At 45.1% G+C, this 23,317-nt stretch overlaps 1 protein-coding gene across 2 annotated transcripts in view; it reads right to left on the bottom strand.

Moving 5' to 3' along the window:
- FLT4 (fms related receptor tyrosine kinase 4) overlaps positions 1-22,412 on the bottom strand; it is a 92,537-nt gene extending 70,125 nt beyond the window's left edge. For both annotated transcript variants that reach the window (XM_060271641.2, XM_035105644.3), the window contains exon 1: positions 22,024-22,412. In XM_060271641.2, the coding sequence (XP_060127624.2) occupies positions 22,024-22,081 (58 nt within the window). In that variant the 5' untranslated portion in view covers positions 22,082-22,412. The remainder of the gene's footprint in view (positions 1-22,023) is intronic.
- Between the last annotated feature and the right edge of the window lie 905 nt (positions 22,413-23,317).

Here is a 23,317-nt window from a genome sequence, read left to right on the forward strand (position 1 = left end):
GTGAACACCCCACCTATGTTTTTAGTTGATTTTTAACATTACAGAAAACACCCCTGTGAACTTAACAACATCAAGATATGCACAGGTCATGAGTTGTAAAGAGAGAGAGAAAATGCATGCTTGAGTTCTTTCGGGGGTACCTGTAGCTGGGTTAAATTTGTTGCGGCAAAAGCAAAAAATATTGTAGCACTTTTAACTATTAGCAAAAGCTTTCATGGTCCACACGCCACTTCATCAGTTCATGAAAGCTTAAGCCATGATACATTTATTCCTATTTTTAAGGTACCACATTACTTTTTGTTTTTTCCCCTGGAATAAGTCTTTTGGTTGGGGTTCTCTCTCTTTTAAAACATGCAGTTACTTTTTCAGAAGCCCCTCATGTAACCCTTACTACTCTAACCTATACATAAGGGAACTCAAACAGATTTATCTGCAATGTTGTAAATGAAGATCTTAAGAAACCACCTGAAAATGTAACAGCTGTAATATTTATTATGATAAGCAAAACTCATTTTTTAATTTGCATGTGGATGGCAGAGAAATCCGTGAATATCAATCTGAAATCCTCCAATGGGGCCAAATTTTGACTAATGCTAAAGTTGGAAGTTTTGAAGAGGATTATCATGTTTTTCCTCAAGGGCACCATTTCAAATTTTGGTGGTAGAAGTGGGGATAAAGTTCATCGCAAACTTCAAGTCCTGCTATTGAATATATTCAACACCAAGTTACAAAGAAGCATTGGGCTTTCACAGAGATATTGATGATAAATGATTATGTAGTCATGAGAGGAGGGGCATTCTTCCTCCTGCCCTCCCTAAGTGGTACCTATTTTTCCATTCATTTGATTCCTTGGACTTAGTGTGGAACATTCAGATTGCTCCGTGACAGCACGGTTTCTTTGCAGTTATTCCGTGCCATTGTTCTGGTAGTCCCAGTTATATAAAGTATATTCTTGATGCAACTTGATGCTTATTGCAAGCAAAAACTGATATACATTTGCCATGGATTGTAGGGCTGTGCCCACACTGTCATCGTAATGCAGAATTTGCAACAGAAATTCATGCAAACACTTTATAGAGTTTGCATAGTGCTTTATGATCTGTGACTATTTGTCCTTTATAACCTGGCTATGCGTATGAACCAGAGGAGCCAACTCCTCGGGGCGAAAGTCCCTTCGCCCCAATAAAAGATTTGAGGAGGCTGCCCCCCCCAAGTTGATGGACATTGCCATTCAAATGGTGTGTGCGTGCTGTGTCTTGTGATCGATTATGTGGGGTGGGGTTTATCTGACACACGCTTCCCAATATTTTATTCAAGTTGGCACCCCTGGACTATGAACCCTTACCCCACAGCATAACATTGGCCAGTGACTAGTACATTTCAGAAACACCCTTTGCCAAACTGACAGGTGAGTAAAACAATTGTTACGTACAGTACTGGTCCAAGGATGTTGGCAATTCATTGTAATTTGCCAAAGGCAAATTGTTTGAGTGGCTTACACAGAATTCTTCCTTTGTCCTTCCTGGTTATCCCCTGCCCTTTATTATAGGAGCCTTTGGGTTTTCTTTTTTATGATAAATTTCTGTGCTTATCTTCTAGACGCTACGTTCCTACCCAAGAGCAGCAGATGATATGTACCGGTTGCCAGTTTGCTCCCACTGCTCTCCTGGTTGTTGCATGTGCATGTTATTCAGGGAGGGGGCATTTCCGTAAAGTCAACCCCCGGCTGCATGACTGTGTCCCCAGCTCCACATACCTATCATCACTCAGCTGTCACAGCTCATGACAGCTCAGTCTAAGAAACTTTCACACTTAATTCCATTTATGCATTCTGCAGTTTCGAAAACAGGTGTTTGGTCAGAGCCAGAGGGATACGGACTCTTTGTTTTGCTAAGTGGGAAGATCACAGAAGCAAATGGGAGCTGTGTAGAATTTCAAAGCTGAGGATGAAATAATCAAGACCTTTCAGAGCCATTTTTAAAAGCTTCCCTTCCTGCCAGCAGGAAATCCTCTCCTGCATCCTCATCACTACATCTCAAAATGCTTCAGCATTTTTTGCACTTCCCTTTGCCTCCCTCTTGGAGGATTTGGCAGATCTGCTGATTCACAGAGTTTCCTCTCAGCGGAGTTTTTAGTCCACACTCTATGCCATGGGTAGGCAAACTAAGGCCCAGGGGCAAGATCTGGCCCAATCACCTTCTAAATCCGGCCCGCAGACGGTCCGGGAATCAGCGTGTTTTTACATGAGTAGAATGTGTCCTTTTATTTAAAATGCATCTCTGGGATATTTGTGGGGCCTGCCTGGTGTTTTTACTTGAGTAGAAGGTGTGCTTTTATTTAAAAGGCATCTCTGGGTTGTTTGTGGGGCATAGGAACTTGTTCATTATTATTTTTTTCCAAAATATACTCCGGTCTCCTGCTGAAAAAGTTTGCTGACACCTGCTCTATGCCCTTTGTGCTGACTCCCTTTCCAGTCTGATAATAACTGAAACCATGGACTGGTTTTGAGACAGGGTTAGAAGAGGAGACCCTAATTATTCTTCAAGTCCACTTGGCCCTTCTGATTGAAATAACACAGGCGTGGTAGGGAACAGGATCTGGTCAGCCAGATCTTCGGCTCCCATACTCATGTGGGCCACTCTGACAAGTGAGCAGGGGCACCCACCTGTCAATCACCTGACCCAGCTTTTGCAGTCTGGTATTGAACTGAAGTCAAGCTGCAAAGGAAGATCCAAAATGAAAACAGGGCTTGCAGGCACTGCCCATCAGCTGATCGGCACTGGATACAAACCTGATTTTCAACAGGGAACAGCAGCACAATTCATGAACGCAGCCAATCCCAGCAGAGTTAGCAGCTGGCAGTGATCCGCGAAAGATTTATTTTATTTTATTTATTTAGACATTAGTTCTATACTTGCCATCAACCATTTAAGTTTACAAAACTTAAATTAAAAAAAACCCTCAAACAAAATGCCTTCAAAAAATAAGCTAAAACTAATAATATCTATGGTATTTTATAAAATTCAGGATAAAACCATCACAGAGTAGTATACCATCACTATAAAACCAGCTTTAAAAGAATGATTAATGTCAGAATTGAAAACCCAACAGAGCATTTAATTGAAAGGCCTGGGAGAATAAAAAGATCTTCACCTGGTGCCAAAAGATGCTACCAGGTATCAACTGAGCCTCTCTGAGGAGGGCATTCAACACCATACCACCCCCTCTCTCCTGTTCCCCTTCTTTTCTTCCCAACCCTATAACACCAATGTCTGACAACAAATGTAACTGATCTGTAGAAAACACAACCTGAAGAAAGAGACAATGCATGTGCTTTTTTAAATGAGAAAAATATTTAATAAAAATAAGTTGTTGGTTTTTTTATAAAAAACAACAACAACTGGGCCCTCTTCCTCATGACAACCCACCCCACTTCATTAGGCAAGAGAATCAGCAGAAGGTGTTGCATAACTTGGAGAAGTTCTGGCATAGAGAAGAGACCAGCAGCGACTATGATGTGAGAACACAGTTTTAAAACTGGCATTTGTTCTAACCTCACAGTCAGCAGATGGTGGGGAAATGGGAGGTGCAAGAATCAGCTTTGGCCTAGGGAATGGAATCCATTTTTAAAAAATAACAAGGGAAATGGCATTTCCCTTCTCAAGCCTCCTTCTCCCCCTGGTTTGCCTCCAAGTGGATCTCTGAGCATTTCCAGATATTAGTGAATAAGTTGGCAGCCAACTCAATGTCTAGACGGCCTTTGGGGTTTGTTCCTTGTGTCAACAAGAGTAGAGGTTACTGCTGACTAGTGATGTCAGCACCAGAAGTGTCAGGACGAGGCCACAGATTTTGCCTTCCTGGTTCAAAATGTGTGTGTTCTTCCGCTTCTCTTTTGCAGATGTAGTGGCAGGAATTGTACCTCCACCCTGTCCTGCACCAAATCATTTTTCTATAAACACAAAGTTGGTCCACACAGACAAACAACTTCCAAGGATTTACTGTATTTCAGACTTTAACAGCCACAGCTACCCCAAAGTGGTCTCACAAAATAGAGCTACATTTATAATTTGGGGGCAAAAAAGAGGTAAAACCAACAGCACAATAGTGATGCTACTTGATAGATATATTTGATAAAACAGCATTGTATCACAATTTCAGGAAATATAGCTATCAAGCTACCATTGTGAACCTATAAAGATCTACATTGTTTGGGCTCTAAATGTCTTAAGCAGAAATAAAAGACAAACAGGGCTCCATTCACTATGCCTGCTTCCACAACTCCTGTCAGGCAATCAACACCAGCAAGTACTAATTCAAGCCCATCACTCTTGTTTCCCCTCTCCTGTGTTGCTTCCTTCACCTGTCCACTACTGCCTCCACCTAGAGACCATTAACAAAACACCCTGCAACCAGCGTTCCATTTCAGTAACCCAGATAATGATGCTTTCTATAGCAATCAGGAGGAAGAGGCAGTGGGAGCAAGCAAGGTAGTGAGAGGGAAAGGGCAATGCTGGCAGGCTTGGACCAGAGCTCCATTTGTTGATGTGCTTGTCTGACTCCAGAGCAACTCTTTTCTCTCCAGTCTGAGTGGTCAGCCAGGCTAGCTGACTTCTTGATGGTGTCCTCCATGGGTCCAATTGATACACTTAGGGCCACTAGTCCAGTGTTTCCCAACCAGTGTGCCTCCAGATGTTTTTGGACTACAATTCCCATCATTCCTGACCACTGGTCTTGCTAGCTAGGGATGATGGGAGTTGTAGTCCCAAAACATCTGGAGGCACACTGGTTGGGAAACACTGCACTAGTCTGATCTACCCTATGTTGACTCCCCAACTCTGAAGCTTGTTTCCACACAAAAAAATGTTTCCGGGGTGCTGTAAGTTTCTACAAATACAGATAAGAATGAAGACACGTTTATTCTAACTTACTTATATATATTTAGTTTATTTAAAGTATAGATACATAGATATACAGCGTTCTGTATATCTGTTCTGAGTCGTAGCAAGCGAGTGAGAAAATTTTTCAAGTATACTAAATACACATGTAAACAAATAAATCCACACCAGAGGCATACAATCAAATTATATTGTGTACTATTTTTATAGGATCAGTGCTAATATCTTTTTTCTGTTTCTCACGGGGGCATCTGACAGTATCCCATGTGTGCTCCACATGGGGTTAATTTTAAGTCTTCCATCACTGTCTTGCCCCGTCTCATACAAGATTAATTGCTAACACCCTCGCTTTTAGAAATGTATAGCTAATGTATAGCTAATAGTCACACTTTTGCCATAATTTACAAGGTGTTGATTATAACAAGGTCAAGTCTGCCCACCCAGTCAGAGTTAATCATGCCGAGAGTTAATCCAGAGTCTTTGTTCATCCCAAGTGATGATAAACAAAATAAGTAAAGGATTAGTTAATGTCCTCCAACCTGCTCCACATGGTATTAATTAAACTGTGAGCTCCCAGACCTATCCTAAAATATTCCTAACACGGACAATGTCCAGCTCCTTTCCAAAGTGGAATCTACTCCACAACAACAATATAGAGAAGTTTTAAGATAAACGGCCACCATTAAATTAAAATTCTGAAAAAAACTACTGAAATGTTGTAAAGTCTGCTCATTAACTACCGGTAATTAAATAAGTATCTCAATATAAGTGATGTTTTGAAGATATGGAATGAAGATTAGAGCTTTTCCCAGCTAAATGACACTTAGAAATAATTTGTGGTCTGGAAAAAAATAAAACTGTATTTATACAAATAAAGAAAAGCACTAAACCTCTAGGTGGAACTTCAGAACATCCAGTGTTGTAAGCAGCAATATTCACAACTTTCCCTACTCAGAAAGCATAGAGGGCAGGTTTTAATCATCTCACTTTAGACCTCTTTTTCTGCAGATGCCAGCCTCCAGACACATTCTGCATTAGCTTCAGCTTCTAAGCCATCTTCAAGGGCAGCTGCCCATAGAGCACATTGCAGCAGCCCAAGCAGAAAGTCACTACAGCATGGAGAAGTGAGGACATTCTCAGCCTAGGAATGACCACAGCTGATGTACTAGCCTAAGGTTGACATAAGCAGGCCTAGTCACAGAAACCACTTGGGACTGCACTGACAAGCTGAAATCCAGAAGTACTCCCAGAGTCCTAAACCTTTGTGGGAGTGCAACCCCTTCCAGAATAGGCCATCCACCTAATTCAAGGACATGTACTTATCCTTTGTTTTGGTGTATGCGGCGACTAACTAGGTGGCCTAAATGAGAGCCCAAACAAATTTGAGAGCTGCTTCGTGTGGCAATGTAGGCCTTACAGAGCAGGTGCAGCACCCTAAACCTGGGCTCCTCAAAGTTTGTCATAAAGGACCCTCCCTAAAATAACAAAGGGTGGATGCAGATGGCAGTCAACTTCAGAGTTGGAATTGTCACTGTAGTCTGGGGGTACACGGGCAGATAAAGTAAGGGAAAGTGAAGGTATCAGTGCTTCCATGTCCCCAAATAATGAGGTTTTTGGAAGCTAGAAGTCCACATCAATAACAGGCAGAGGTGGCAGCTCCTTTGGCCTTTTGGATTAACAATAAAGACAAGCAGCACCTACTGCATAGACACCCAAGTTATACTGACGGATATGACTATACATCATGCTGGCCAAGATGAAACACACAACTGAAAGGAATTGGTTACTGGGCTGAGTGAGCAGATGTCATATTTCTCAAACCTACCAGCTGCCCATATATTCTCTGGGAGGCCCATCTCCCATCTGAAAACTGTGAAACTATTCCTTAAATATAGCTACTAGAACAACATGGTGAAATTTGGTCTCAGCTTTAATACTTTAGGGCAAGAGTATGGGGAGGGGAGGCAGATGTTTTAATGCTGTACATGAAACTGTCATGAAACCACTAGCTCAAAATGGGCCATGCCAAGAATCTAGGAGTGCCTGTTTTATGGAGTTGGGATATTTTGAAATATGATATAATAATACGGGAAATCTGGCAACTCTAATTGTTCCTTGAGACAACATTATTATAGTTGGAGAAAGAGACAAGAATCAGTTTGCCTGTTTAGGTTCCTCAAAACTACAGCAACAAAAAGCCCACCCCTCCTGGGACTGCCTTGGGAGATAAACAGAATGAAAAAAACCTTACAAATGCCAAATTTATGGGGGGTGGGGGAGTCTGAGGCCCTTTATTCAGAGCCAATAGTGCAAAACGAACAAAAAACAGTACAGCACCTTAAAGGACAACAAATTTATTATAGCATAAGTTTTTGTGGACTACAGTCCACTTCATCAGATGCATTGACAGGATAACACTTCATGCACCTGAACTCAAAAGCTTATGCTATAATAAAGTTGTCACAAGACTTTGCTGTTTTTGCTAAAGAAAACTAACACCCCCACTCCTCTGGAAATTGTTACAGTGGAACACACCACCACAGGCAGTTCATTTATTCTTACAAAACTCAGGCAGAATTAAAACAAGGATTAAAATTCATAGCCTGAATTTGGCTGGTGAACTTTTGTGCTCATGCCAATAGAAAATGCAGCTACGTACTAAGAAATCTGAGGGAGGTATCAGAATGCTCAGGGCGACCCCAAAGTTTGCCAAAGTACAAACAATATTTAAAAGTCCACAAATGCCAAAATGGGGCAACCCCATGCCCCCAAACAGCCCAATGAAAACTAAGCATGCTCCATGATCACCAGGAGCCATGGAATGTTGAATGTCAATTGGAAAAGAAAAATGGAAAACCAAGAATGGAAGAGTAAGAAACAATTGGTTTGCTTGAGCCCTTAGCAGATTTTAGGAAGCTGGAGGAAGACACGGTTAACTGGCTGGCTGGCCCCCTCCCTCAACAGGAACACTACTGTTAGATGTGTGTGAGAGAAAATATATTGCAACGTTTTGTTGTAGGTCCCATTTATACACCTAATTTCATTCTCAACACTTATAAAGACTACATTGCAAGGAGGAGATGGGTAGTCCTGCATTTCTTGCTTGCTCCAAGTGCTACAGAGTTCTTGTTGCCTTTCCTGGTTGTTCATTTCCTGTAGAATGGAGCTGAACCCAGCAATACCACACCCAGAAAAAGGTTGCATCCTGAGCCCTACAGCATTAGAACAGGCAACACATATCCTGGATATCCTTCCTTGCAGCAAAGCTTTTGGTAGGAATGCTAGGGAAATGACAACCCCATGTTAACATTATCCCCGTGAGGTAAATTAATAAGTATAATTGTACTGGATAATTTGCTGTGTAACTATAGGTCAGTATAATTTCGTCAAAAGTTTTATGTACCTTTTTAAAAAACAAAAACAAAAAAACCCCACCACCATTGTTATTTTCAATTTACAATAAAAACATCAAACTTCCCCATGCAGGCCAATTATATAACCTATGCATTCTTCATAAAAATAGCGTAACAGAAATTATAACTCACCCCTTCTCACCTGGCAGGGAGAGGGGGTGCCGTTTTCTGGTTTGCCTCAGGTTCCAAAATGTCTTGGGGCAGCCCTGCAGGCAACCAAGATGTGACAGAACAATATAGCACTGATATCATAAGAGGCAGAACTACAAGCTGCAGCCGTTAGGAAACCTGATGGCTGTGTGGCTGAGGAATATATAACCTGACCTTTCTAACACCTGGCCTTCCCTTGAAATATGCAGCATTACCGGCACATTGCTAGATGTTATGAATAATATTTAGTGTTTAGAAAACAGTAGTGGGGAGGGGGGGGTGCAGTGACACCTCTTCTTTGTAATATGTTTGCCATATGTGGAAGTCCTTGAAGTAAAATCAAAAGGCATAAGGAGAGAGAGAGAGAACAGTAACCAGGCCTTGGCAAGTTGCCAGCTGCGTAGCGCCCTCTAGGATTTTGCCAAGGGAACAGCGTCTGTTCCTTGGGTCCTCCTGGCTGTTTATCTGTCTGCGTTTCTCTCCAGCCCTCTCCAGGAAACTCTATCTCATCATTCCCCTTACTTTGCTTCGGTTTGACTTCCTGAGTTCTCTTGCCAGGTTTACCCTTCATCTTCCTCCACACCTCCCCCACACCATAACTGCTAGGCCATGTTTGCATTTCTCTCCCTGTCAGCTTTCCTTTCTCTCCCCCCTGCCCCACCGCAGTGCCCTTTTCCTCCCCGGCTCCATCCTCTCAGAGAGGAGATGTCCTGGGCCAAAGTTAGCCTGTCAGGTAGCCACATGTCCGGCCTAGAGCCACCAGGTCAGCCAGGGCCACCCTGCAGACCTCCTCTCGGATCTGGGCTGTCAGCAGCCTTTCCATCCCCTCTGCTGAGCTCAATATGTGCTGCTTTTAAGTTAGAGGGGCAGGGTGCTCTTTGCACATCTGACAGCACGTGCTTCCTTTTGGATCTGGCCTGCCGACAACTGATGGCAAGGGGGCTAGCCATCTCTTTCTGTAGGACTGCCAGTTCTCTTTACAGTAGTTACATCCATCCCATACTTCCCAAGCACTCTTTGCACCACACATGGAGAATCCTGGGAGCTGGTGCTGGGAACGTAGGTCCGTGAGCTCAGTGCCATTACCAAACTACAGTTCCCAGGATTCTTTGTGGAAAACCATTTACCATTAAAGCTGAATAAGTACTTTAAATGTAGGTGTGGCCTTTTTCTATTAGTGTTCCTGTGACTTCTTTTAACAGCTGCCTGACAGAGAAACCTAACAGGAGATACTTCATCTCCATATTGGAAAACACTTCATCTGTTGAATTTGTTCACATCACAAAGGTGTGAAAAATGCTGGAGCATTTACAGAGAGGTGAGGAGGTGCCATCCTTGGTTTGGTCCTTGATTACTTTCATTACTTTGGAGTTCATTACTGGCTAAATTTATAGCCTTTGAAACAGACCATTTCTCCCCAATGTGCAAACATTATTCCCTATTTAGGTTTATAAATGCATTACAGTTTTCTTGAATTCTCTGGTGGAGAGATGAGCTATAATCATAGCAGTATAGAGAGCAGTATCTTGAGATGGAAAATGCTTTGATCATATAATTAATTCTAAAAGGAATGTACCGGTATATCTAATATTTTATTCTGCAGCCTCCCAGGATTGAAGTACTTCAGTTACCTCCCCCTTTAATAAAACAATCAAATAGTGCAACCTTTGCAGAGTACAAATCCTGATGATTACAAGTTCAAAGAGACAGTTAATGAATGTGCACAGATAACTCGGGCATCTTAGAACTACTAATAATCACAGGCAGGCATGAAATTCATTTTTCCCCTCTAACAAAAAATATGTCCATTGAAATGCCATGCTGTGGCTTTCTCAACAGGCTACCTGTGTTCAAATCAATCATATTTTCATAGTTAAAACTTCAAGTTGAAAATATTTTTTTATAAATGGTTTGCAGGCCATCATAAATTGCCAATCTTTCTTTTAAAAAATCTTCTAATTCTACTGATTGTTGTTTTCCTATTTAAAATGGTTTCCATACACAATAACTCAAACCCTAGAGGCGCTAGCAAGTAGAATACAATAGCAGGGAAATGTTTATATATGCTAATGACTCAATTAAGGATGGTAATTACTAACAAAGATGTTGTACTTAATAACTGAGTGTGCTTGAAAGGGATTGAAAATCAGATGAACTAGCTGGTCTCATTCATTCAAGATGTAGCAGAAAGGTATAGGGAAATCCACAACAGTGTGGTCTCCAAAAACTCTATAATCTGTTGTCTTGATGAATTAATTGGACACCTGGTTTGGATATAACACTAAACCACAGTTTAGTGTTATAAAAATGGGCCTAGTCTCCCCCTGGGCCCATGTACCCCCAACTGCAGCTGCAAGGAGGAATTCAGAAACTTTCATTTCTACCAATTTGCGTGTGGACTGGAGACGTTTTAACCACCCCCAAGAAATAAATTCAGACAAGACTCAAATTTTTGGTTTGGTTTTTTGGCATAATTTAGGCCACAACTTTATTGATTCCAATCAAGTGAGTGGTTGCATAGGCTCTGGTTAGACTAGCTACCTGCAGCCCTGCAGGCAGTGCTGACTCTGGGCAGCAACCATAAGTCAGCCATGGGTGAACACCTGGGACAGTGGCAAGCAGGAGCCCTGCTAGGCCTCCACCCAGATGAGCCCTAGACTCAAGCTCCGGTCAGAACCCCTCACAGGGGAGACAAACTCTTGAGTCCATGGATTCCTTCTTCAAGGAATACCCAACGCATAGGGATGGCTAGGCATCCTGCCATCCCTATCCACCTGAACCAGAGACTATCTGCAACCTTACAAGTTGTGACGATTTGCTACACAGCAGGGAAACCCAAGTGGCACCAGCCAATCAGCCAAGTGGGGAAAATTCCTGCTGTACCCCTTTCCCAACGACAGGCAACACACGATGGCATAGCAAGGTCAAGCGCAAGCCCTGAATATAGGGAGAGATGGGCGGGTGTTCCAATGCACTGAGCCCAAAAGAGGAAGCTCAGGGACACGTGCATCATCTTAAATAGTGGTCCCTCGATTGCTTTGACTGGCGTCTCTCTGGCCCAATTGCTCCCAAGGTAGAGGGACCACCAATAGGGTGTTGTGGCCGCTCCAATGTTCCCACCCACAACACAGGGTCTGGTTGCCAGGTCGCACTGCAACACGTGCCCTCTTGTTAGGGAGGACCCGATCTGCTGTATCAGTGATGGATCTGAATCTGAAGCAGAAACTTTTTCGCAAAGCTTGGTGGTTTGTATTCTAAAGCGGATGATGCAGTCTCTCTTCTCTTAAAACTTTATAAAACTGTAAATGCAGTGCAAGCAGGAACTTTAGCCACCCATTTTTAATCAAACTTGTCAGTGCTAACACATATTTTTGCACTTGGGCAGGTAGCATAGAGCTTGTGCAAGACCATTTATTTATGATTCCTTTTATCTACTCTTGCAATAAAACATGTTTTCATTTGGATTAGGGAAGGGGTTAGTGAGAGGTCAATGCTCGTCTAAGCAATCTTTCCAATTCATAGCAATACTAGCTAAACAGCAGCTAAGCCAGAGTCTCCAGTCTATTACAAAGAAAGTATTACATTTCTCTTCCAGCCCCCAAATTAAAAGAATATATTCCAATGCTAGCTAATTTCAAGCCATCTCCTACGGATACATTCTTTGAAATGCCACCCAGGTCTTGTTATTGCTGTTGAGGACAGAGAGCTGGGGATTCAGTCGGCATTAGATTTTATTTGTCTAACCAGCTGGGGGTGGGGAGGGGGCTGTAAATACTGGGAAATGCCAAGCCCTGGGAGCACAGTCCTTGTCTGACTCTGCCACTGAACTGCAAAGTCAGGAGCAAGCAGAATGCCAAAGCTACACATCAACATGAGGCAGTGGATGTTCATTCTTCGAGAATGAGGAAGGCACAAGGTACTAACTTAAAAACACACACACACACACACACACACACACACACACACACACACACATGTTTTCCTCCCAAATATATTTTGGACAATACTTTGGGCAAAGCCCCTCTTTCAAATACTGTACCATCTCTACTCACACTCCTTTTGGTAAATCTTACCCTGCTTCCTTAATTTGTATTCTTATCTCAAGGATATTTCCCCTGAAACATTAATACATTATGAAGAAACAGAGCCAACTCAGGGCATTTTGCTGCCCAAGGTGGAGCAATAAACAGACACACACACACACCCCTCAAATCAAGGTGCATAGTATCCAAAGCCAACAAAGTTATTGGGTATCTGAGGCAGAAAGTCTCAAAACCAAGTCTCCCTTTTCCTGGCAGTAAAAATAGAATAACAAACTAAACAGAGAGAAGGCAGGTCTGGCTTAGGTGTAAAGGGATGGGGATGGGTTTAGGGCCAGGTGTAAGATGAGAGGAGTTGAAAAGGGGAAGCGGTCAGGTAGGGGTTGGTGAGCAACCGAAACAGTGGTGCAGTCCCTAGTATACAGGCAATCCTCATTTTTCTGCGGGGGGGTTACATTCCAGATCCTCCCATGTGTTGGCAGAGCACACATAAGCCTGCCCATTCTGCCCTTTTCTGTGATGTCTTTATGACGTTTTGGGGTATTTCCAGGTTCGGAGCTGTGTGTATGTCATTTGGGCACTCATAAATCGGTTGTTGCCTGTATAAATGAAAATATAAAGGATGATCCAACCGGGAAAATAAATATCATTTTATTATTATTATCATTCTATTATCAGGCACCGGGGAACTGTTTAGGGGATTTTGTTGTGGGGGGTTGCTGCTGTTGTTGATGCTAGTTTTTTACATCTTTATACTGGATCTTATGATTTCTGTGGAAATTGTTCAGTTTGGTTGTGTACTTTTTGAAGTTTTGTTTATGACTACTTTTCTTATGTTTGTAGTTATGCATTTTTATATGTTGTAATCCGCTTTGAGCATAGTTTAAGCTATGGAAAGATGGCATGCAAATAAAATGATTGATTGATTGATCAGAAAATCAAGTTACAAGGCTGAAACATTTGGTTCTCAAATCGCATATGTATTTGAATTGTACATTTTATAATTTGCAATATAGACAATATGTCTATATTGCAAATTATAATTTTATAATTTGCAATATGTCCGAAGGACAACTAAATCCTTGTATAAAAGGTAAAGGTAAAAGGACCCCTGACCATTAGGTCCAGTCGTGACCGACTCTGGGGTTGCGCGCTCATCTCGCATTATTGGCCGAGGGAGCCGGCGTATAGCTTCCAGGTCATGTGGCCAGCATGACAAAGCTGCTTCTGGTGAACCAGAGCAGCACACGGAAACGCCGTTTACCTTCCCGCTGTAGCGGTTCCTATTTATCTACTTGCATTTTGACGTGCTTTCGAACTGCTAGGTTGGCAGGAAAATCCTTGTATACTTTGGCCCTAATACAGTCAGGCTTAGTAGGCTTAGCCATAACTTAACTTGACCTACCTATTTCAACAGGACTAAAGTACAACTATTTCCTCCTCTAGATTTAGGGCCTAGATTCCAAAAGAGTCTTGGCTGTCCACATCATCTCAGTTTTACCTACGTACCTACTGAAGTGGAAACAGTGCAATTTCAACCTACTAAAGTGCAATTTCTGCAAACTTCTGGTTTGCCAAACGTTTTACATACCCCAGACCCTTTTAGAATGTCATACCTTGCAGTGATTCCTGGAATTTTTATTCTCAATTTCAATCAGCCAACAGTCCCTCGGATGTCATTGAGTGCAGAACAACAAATTTAGGATTTAGCCTAGTAATAAAAACTTCCTTCCTTCTTTCTGTGGAACACCCTGTGGGGCATTGCTACAGTATGTTTCTTTCTGCTCTGTCTACATCTCTTGAGACTAGATCCATCAGCTATTCTGGTTGGTCACCCTTATTCCTCCTTGCAGGTGCTGCTAGGGTTAAAACTGCAAGGAAAACAGGACAACCAGCAAGCTGGAGCAAATATGGTTACTCTTTGGAATAGGCAGTGGGCTCTTCCAAAATACGTAGGCTATGTAGTACATATGAGTGACTTAAAACACAATGAGACAAGCCCGCCTGCTGGCAAGCATATCTTCATCCAATGCACCTTTTCCCTCGGCTGCAACTCCCCCAACTCCTATCCATGAAGCTGTCATCTGCAGATGTGGATTGTGGCTAATGCCAGGTGTACCTCCAGAATGAGAGCACACTGGAGCCAGAGTAAATGGTAATGTACGCACAGCCATTGTTGGACATAAGTCACTTATTTCCATCTTCCCTTTTAGAGGTTTATTGAAGCAACCCAAACAATCCTGTGCACTGTTAATACATAAAGTCGGGGTATATGTACAATTTAACTCAGCAAGCAAAGTCAACAGTGATGCAGCAGCGGGTATTTACAGAGGAGAATCAGAGGGCGGAAGTGCTTAACCCTTCCCTACAACCATTCTCCTAGACTTGTTGCCTTTGGAGCCAACTGGGCAAAGCAGGGAGCTGGGAGAGAAATAGAGGGGTGGGGAACTGGTGGGAGAGAAGGGTTATGGGGGACATTGGTGAGCTGAAAATGTTTAAGCACTCACTCTTGCCCAGTAACACTCCCTTGCTAATGCCCTGCCTACCCATGCATTAATAGTACTAGGCAAACATGACACTGGGAACTTGTGTTTGCCTACTAATGTGCAGTTTACAATTCTGCAGCCAGAAAAACTTACATTTGGTGAACAACATGAGTTATGCTAATTGGATATGTTTGCAAAATTGCATGCCCCATCTTGTCTTGTTTTAAATCTGGAGTAACTTTGCCCTCTTCAGTGAAGTGGAAATTGGAGTACGTTTCCTATCTCTTATTTCAAACAGCCTTTCTTGTTTTTGTTATTTTTAATGTATCAATCACCACATGGAAAATGAAACCACTGATACAGAAATGCTTAAGCTTCAAGTCAAAGTTGGGCAAACACTGGTGATCATAAGAATGTCTATGATGAATTTCATCATAGCTACCCCACAAATCATCAGTGCTTGCCTAGCTCTGACCTGCAGTTTAAGCTGTTCTGTTTTGAGGTTTCATTTTCCAAATGGAGATTGATACACGCAGCAGCGAACTGTGGTGCTTGGCTGCCCGGGGCGGGGCGTCACCAGGGCCAGCGCCTCCATTTAGGCAAACTAGGCCATGGCCTAGGGCGCCGAAATGGAGGGGGCGCTGTTGAGCCTGCCCGCCGCCTACCGCCTGCTGGCGCCTCCACACGCGTCGCCGGAGACTGGCGGGTGGCTGCTCGGCTCTGCCCCTAAAATGGAGGGGCGCTGGCAAGCCTGCCCACCGCCTGCCCGCGCTGCCACCAGCGCTGGGAGCAATGAGCGAGTGAGCGGTGGCGGCGGCAGCGCCCATAGCTGAAATCTTCAGCTATGGGCGCTGTTGCTGCCGCCGCCACCGCTAAAGAGCTCACAGCGTCCCCTCCATAGGCAGGAGGCGCGCGAGCCAAAATGAGAGCTCCATGTTGCTCCATGAGAAAATGGCAGAAGTCAATACAAATAAAGTGGAGTTGCTTTTATTGGAACTATATTTACTTCAGCAGTTCTAATATGGATTTGTTTTGTATGTAACTATAAACGTAGACCCTAGCACACTGATCATATCATGTATGGTGAAAATACACCATGTATGGTGAAAATACACGTCCGAATGTTTTGTTCATGCTGCTTGTACACAGATTCCTTCTCGACTGCCACTCACTTCTTACAAGCCCTGCGTCACCATGCCATTGTTATTGCTGGCCTTGCTGACACATTGTCACCATAAGTCAGTGGAAAACTCTGCCCGGGCCTGGACTCCAGCCAGAAGGCTCTACTCCAGGATCCCCCTCTCCCCTTGAACTCCTCCCTGAGTCAGCTGGCTCAACCGCCCACAGGGGGGGAAAAACACCTCCTTGAAAGACGTCATCATTTCATAGTTGGATTATTTTCAGACTAGAAATGCAGTGTGATTTGTGTACAAGTAAGTACACAACACACTGAAGTGCAGATACTTTCTCCCCCTAGGAAATGTTTATTAAATGGCCAGTGTCAATCATGCCCAAGTTGGCTGGGCATGCTGCTCTCCTCCCCCACCCTCACCAAAATGAAAACTGACCCATTGCCTACCTAGACACCCATCTGAGCTGTTATCAGGCTATGACAGTTTCCGCCATCGGATTCCTCCTGCCCATCAGGAAAGCTAAATAAGGACCGCAGTTCAGGCGGCTGCAGGAAGAGGGGAAATGCAGGACATCCGGCCCAGCTGCCAATTTTTCCTTTCCCATGAACCACTGCTGACCTCCACCAGCAAAGGCTTGGACATCATGCCTGGCATCATAGCTAAGCATCTTCACTTAACCCTTTGTAGGCTACCTGTTAAAAGGCAGGGACCTGCAGATACCTGGATTAATCATAGTGTGTGACTCAGTTTTACATAAAGTTCAGAGAGCGTAATATTGGCACAGTTTGATCTCCATAATGTATCACCCATCTTCAGTTCAGTGCATCCCTATCTCAGCAGTGTATAAATTTAACCCATTTGTAACAGCAAACAGTTGACTATGTACCTCTATTAAGTTCATGCCAGGAAGTTAAGCATATGCATGTCTTGAAAGCATTAAGTGATTATTTTATCTCCTTATAGACTGGTCTACAGTTGCTTGTCTATGTGACAACTATACTCACACACTTCCAGTATGCTGAACAGGTTATTTCCTATTATGAAGCCATTAACGGAATAAACTGACATCTGGCGAACTCTAGGCTTACTACTATGAAAAGGTAATCCCTGTATCCTTTAGAAACTTCCTAATGTCTAAAGATAAATTCCAGAAGTTCCACTCTTTTTCTGTGAATAACATATTGTGTTACTACTTTTTCCTGTCTGATCAGATAACTTGGGTTGTTTTTTAATGGAGGAAAGGGGGATAAATCTTTGCTGCAAATTCATAACACAGATGGAGAGACGTGAAGAGGCATTATTCATATAGGAGGAGTAACTGTGGAAAAGCAATACTGTTTAAAATATTGGAAATAGTCAGAAGGGCAAGTGGATGACTGCAGAATGTGAGGGGGGCAGATTCAATAAGTTAGTTCGCCAGCTTCTGCCCTTATTGCATTACACAACTTTGCATTCTTTCATGTCTCTCCAGTGGCTGGTGATTCATGATATCCTTGTGATTTTGCAGCAATATTATCTTTGTCTCTCTTTTTATGAAGGGCATCAATGGACTGTAGCACAAAAACTGGAATTCCAGTTGGACACTTGCTAGCTTGTTTTGGATTTTCCATCATCTCTTGGTTTGGCCTCACAGCCAAGTAGCCACAACTGTGCTGAGCTGGCTTTGAATGTCTTAGTCAAGTGTAACATGAGAAGGTTATTGCAAGAAGAAGAAGAAAACTAAAAGGACTGAGGAAGTATAAGGTACAAATCTCTCTTTGTAAGCTGTCTGTACTCACAATAGGAGCATAGGAACCTGCCTTATACCGAGTCAGACCATTATAGCCTACACTGTATTGTCTACTTACACTGACTAATAATGGCTCTCCAAAGTTTCTTACTTTTCCTGAGTTTTACCAGCCCTACTGTTGGGGGACTCTGTGGGTGCAAAGCATGTGAGTATATGTAGACTTATTTTTGTGCGGGGGGTAGAAGCAGGGGCGTAGCTAGAGGGATGCGGTAGGTGCGGTCCACCCCATGTGTCCCCACTGAGGGGGGTGACAAAATGGTGGGCAGCACTCACCACTGGGTCTGCAGTGTGCCCGAGCCACGCGTCTCGGGCACCCACAGGCTCCACGATGTCCGCCCGCTGCCTCCCCCCCAGCTGTAGGGTGGCTGAGGCCCCATTCCCCGTGGTGTGCCCTGACCCTATGGTTGCACCGCGCCCCACCCTGTCTCTCCCTATGCTCGCCACGCCCCATCCTTCCCTATGAGTGCCGTGTGCCCTGTCCCTATGGGTGCTGCATGCCCCGTGCCGTCCCTATGGGTGGTTCGCCCCACCCCTATGGGAGCGCTGCCCCAGGTGCCCAAGAGGCTTCCTCCGCTGCTAGGTAGAACCAGGCTTAAAACACGGAGCCAGCCTAGCCACTGAGCCTGGCTGTGTCCTTTTAATGATGAGGCACTTTGGAGGAGCAATGATACCACTGTGATTCATTAAACACCATTACAGTTTTGACCTTAGGAGAAATCCACCAATGGGACTAACACAACCCACCTCATTAGCAGCTTGAAATAAGAAACAAAGGTTTAAGACAGCCAGAGGCAATAAAAATCCTGGGATTAATTTAAACAGTCACTGGATATCAGAGCAGCTGCAGAAGTATTTCTATGCCCACAGAGGAGAAATTATGACCATGCTGCAATCCATCGGAATGCCTAGCACCAAGTCCCAAGCTACAAGGAGCAGGGGGTATCTGTTTAACACATTGTGTCAAGCGTCCTCCTTGTAGCAGGTGCTGCGGCAATTGGGGATCTATTGGGGAAAAGTGCGGCAATAATATATTCCATATGCCCTCTGCAATCATGTCAGCATGCTCCACTACGTCTGCTACAAGGATTTGTCTGCCTTCCTCAGCTACATTCCTGGAAGCGGTAGGTTTGAGTTTTACTTGGCCTCGTGCCAAAAGGATGCTTTTAGCACTCTCACTGTAAATGGAGACTTGATCCATGGAGCCGGGCAAGTCAGTATGATCTGCAGTCCAGCTATGTACTGCAGGCCAAATTAATTGGTGCACCCTTAACCAAGTGGCTGGATGGGCCTGAGGAGAACCAACTGTGCATGTTTATTTACAACTTATCATACAAAATAAGGAGGCAACAAAGAATGGGCTTTGCCCCATGCTGGTAGGCATTGGCGTAGTGTGGGTTGCTAGTGTCCAGGGCCTGACAAGCAAGCAAGGGAGGGAAAAGGACAGAGTACGCATGCACATTCAACTGCCTAATGGCACCCATGGCACCCAGGAGATCACAGCCGCAGAGATTAAGATAAGAGAGGTAATTCCACTGCCTGGAGAGGACACTTCCTGGTTTGCATGGAGAAGCCATTTTCAACAGAACTCAGCAATGGAAGCATGCAGCTGTATTGAAGCAGCACCGGGTGTTGAAATGTTGCACCCCTAAGAATTCTGCACCTGGGGCAACCACCCCTGTGATTCCCACCCCACACATTACACCACTACTGCCAGGGGCTGATGAGATCTGTAGTCCACCAACATCTGAAAGTCTACAGTTTAGACATCCCTATTATAAAGAGCCCAAATACAGGAGTCTGTAAACCTGCTCACCCAAAACACAAGACTTAACATTTCTTAACATTGTGTGTGATGATTAATTAAACCCCGCCACACACCATTCTTCCAGGGAATATGTATGGATCTCCTCTTCTCTCCCGATTTACCCTCTCGATAACCCAGAGAGATAGGACAGGCTGACAAAGTGACTGGCTAAAATCACCTACCCCACCCCTGAACTACGGTGCAATACTGTCTGGATGTAAAAGGAAATATTTACAAATCGAAGCTAAGTATGCCAATTGTGTCACCTGATCACCAGACATTCATGATAGTATAAGAGACAGATAAAGAGTATAAAAAATTGTGTGCCATTGAAACTAATGTGCTCCAAAGTCACCAGGTGAGCTTCATGGCTGAACATGGGTTTGAACATCACCACCATCGGTTTTCTGAACACATTCAAGCCCCTATGCCAGATTTATCTCACACCTGTTTATGCTGCTGCTGTTCTTCATTTCTTTATAGCTATTCATTTAGGAAAGGTGGTGTTCTCACTCCACACTGCCCTCCTGCCTCACAGAAACTCTGGTCCTTATGAAGGAAGCATTGTATCAACTCAGTTCTCTTTGTATCAGTACATGAAAAACCAAGCATGTGTGCTGTTTGTGTGCACTCCACCCCAGAGGCAGCAACCCAGTGTGTACTAGCCTTATTCAGACCCATTAGGCTAGTAGGAGAAAGGTAACATCACCCACAAATAATTCATCACAGTTTCCAATTCCAGCTGCAAAGCACTATGCCTTAAAAGCACCTTTGTCGAGCGGCAAATGTCTGGACTTGCAATGCACATGGTGCTGCATTCTATACCTCTCAGAGATGCTGCTCACTTGAGACCCTGCTTTTAAATCACTTTTTTTGTGGAATAAACAATACACCACAACAGTGATGAATCATGGAGTTGTGATGATAGAAAATGGTCTTATGCTGCAAAAATTGATCTTACCGCATGCAAAGCTTCCTGCACTATGACTTTTGCTGTGGTCTCTCTGGTTCCTTATAGCCTCCCACCTGAACGTTAGCAAATCATGTATCCTCCTCCACAGAAACATTTTCTGCATCTCAGCAAATGTTACCTACAGCTTTATTTTATTAGTAGCTCTGACACGCAGGCAGACCACCTCCCTACTCCCAGGTCTGACAGGCATCTCATGCAGTCTCAGCCAGTAGGAAAGTCCCACTCAGGGGTGCTAACTTGAATAAAATATTGGGGGGGGGAGGTAAGCCCTTCCCCACATAATCAATAGCAAGATGCAGCACACACACACCATTTGAATGGCAATGCCTATCAATGGGGGGGGGGCTCCAATATTTTATTGGGGGAGGGTGAAGGGACCTCAGCCCCTAGGAGTCAGCTCCTATAGTCCCACTTTGTTCACCTTGTGACTGCAGCCCTAGTGTTGGGCCAGTCAATGTGTTTTGGTAATAAATGCAGTAACTTGAACCAACTTATGTGTCTCGGTCTGCATAGACTATATATCACAGCACACAAACAACAGGCAATGCATTAAAAAGGAAAAGAAAGGAAAAAACCAACACAAAGGCAGGATAAACTGTACAGGATCACACCAGAAGGCACTTCCTGAGGAACCAGCGCAAGTTTGATCCCTGTTGCGGGGTTAAACCAAAGGGATGTCTAAAGTCCCCTTTCCTGCCCAAACTTTGCGTGCAGCTGGAGGAAAAGATTAGTCACCCAAGAGTGCCCTCTGGTGGTGGAATGGCGCTCGGTCATCCAGCTGAAGTCGAAAAAGATGAACAAGTAGTCGAAGGAAGCGGGTACTGTACAGTACTGTACTACTAAGTTGGCAGATGCTTTGCCCGGAGAGCGGCGGAGTTGAACAAAAGAGGGAAAGGGATGAGAAAGGGAATGAAGGGACAGAGGAAGAGCGCACAGCTGGGGTCTAAGAATCCAAAGAAGCGATAAAAGCGGGGAGAGCTGAAAAGTGGCAAATATTATTTAGAGAAGAAAAGGAGGAAAAAGGCAAGGTTGGGGGCCGAGGGCACGGAGAGCGTACAAGGAGCAGCAAAAGGGCGAGAGGAGCCAGGGGATGCCCGTCCTCGCCGGTGCCAGCCGGTCGGGAGCCGCTGGGGCAAGGAGGCGCACGCGGGCGGAGGGAGCGCGGAGTTGCTGGGTTGGAGCTTTCCGCTCCGGTTCATCCCGGGCGCAGACCGCTCCGTCTCCCGCAGCCAGACGCCGCCACCCGTCCCGTCCCATCCCTTGCCAGCCCACAGCAGCTCTTCGGCTTGAGCGGCGCCGCCGGCGTGCGCTCCGTCGAAGGCGCGCCTGCGCTCGCTCACCTGCTTCCGAGACGATGCCGATCCAGAGCCAGAGGGAGAGCGTGCACACTCTCTTCATTTCCAGCGCCGGGGCGAGGGCCCGTCGCGAAAGGGCTGCAGCAGCAGGCGAAGCCACGTCTGGCAACGGTGGTTCTGCGGTTGCTTCTGCTCGAGGGCCGGCGCAACGCTGGCCGCTCTCGCGGCTCCTTACCCCCGCGTGGCGCAAGGCTGTGCCTCCTCCGTCCGCCTAGAGCAGAGTGGACGCGCTCTCTCGGTGCCTCAGGCGCGCTTCCCTTTCCTTTTCCTCCCGCTGCCGCGAGCAAATCCCGCTGGAGTGGCTTGGCCAAGTTTGCCCCGGCGCAGCAGCTCGGCCAGGAGCTGCTTCGTCTTTGCGCGAGGCGGCCGAGCCGGTGTGAGGGGCGGAAGGAAGGCGGGAAACGCGCGGCGGGGGCGGGGAGCGAAGGTGGCGGGCGGGCTGGTGGGCGACGAGGGCAAAAGGGGGGAAAGTGTAATGGGGGGGGGCGAGAAGGGCACCGAGTGTGGGTGGGGCTTGCTGGGTCGGAAAGCGGATCTTCTCCCACCCCCACCCGCCAAGGGATAGCGGTGGGAGACGGGGGTGGGCGTGGGGAGAGATAAAAGCTCTTCGACGACTGGGTGGACAGGAGCGTTAAGGTGTGTGAGGGGAGCGCGCGCAATTAGAGCGAAATTGGCGGGCGGTGGGGGGTTCTGGACCGATGGGCTCCCCGTGGGAAGCCGAGAAGTTTGCTGAGGGAGGTGATGGGCAGATGCAGCGGGCAACGTTGTGGGACGGGGGAAACGCGGCAAGGAGCAGGTGAGAGGCTCCACCACCGCCTTGCTATTATTATATTTTAAAGGCAAATGGCTTCCTCAGGCAAAGGGCCGGGGCGCGCCTGGAGTCTACAATACAATAAATGAGCAATTTCCTGACACTGACATTCGATGAGGGGAAAGCTTCACCTGTTGGATTTTATTTTATTTTTATTGCCGACGCTGCCAGTGTTAGAGAAGCAGGAGCTCTGCCAGAAAAATAGTGGCAGGCGCAGCCATAGAATAATGTGCTTCCTTGCTTATATCCCTTTTCACTCCTGGAACATGCTCTTCCAGTTCCTGCTGTGCTTTCTGTGCAAAGCCAGAAGCACCAGAAATAGTCTTCTTCCATGGGACCACGGGAAGAGGGGTGGACTCCACTACCTGCGTGCAGACTTTGTGATTCTGTGACCTTCCACGTGGATAAGCATTGCAACCTATGCCTTAGACTAGGGTCACTGTTTCCTGTAGTGGGTGAAACCACTGA

This window comes from Zootoca vivipara, chromosome 2 (assembly GCF_965207765.1).
Source record: "Zootoca vivipara chromosome 2, rZooViv2.hap1.1, whole genome shotgun sequence".
Lineage (NCBI taxonomy): Eukaryota > Metazoa > Chordata > Lepidosauria > Squamata > Lacertidae > Zootoca > Zootoca vivipara.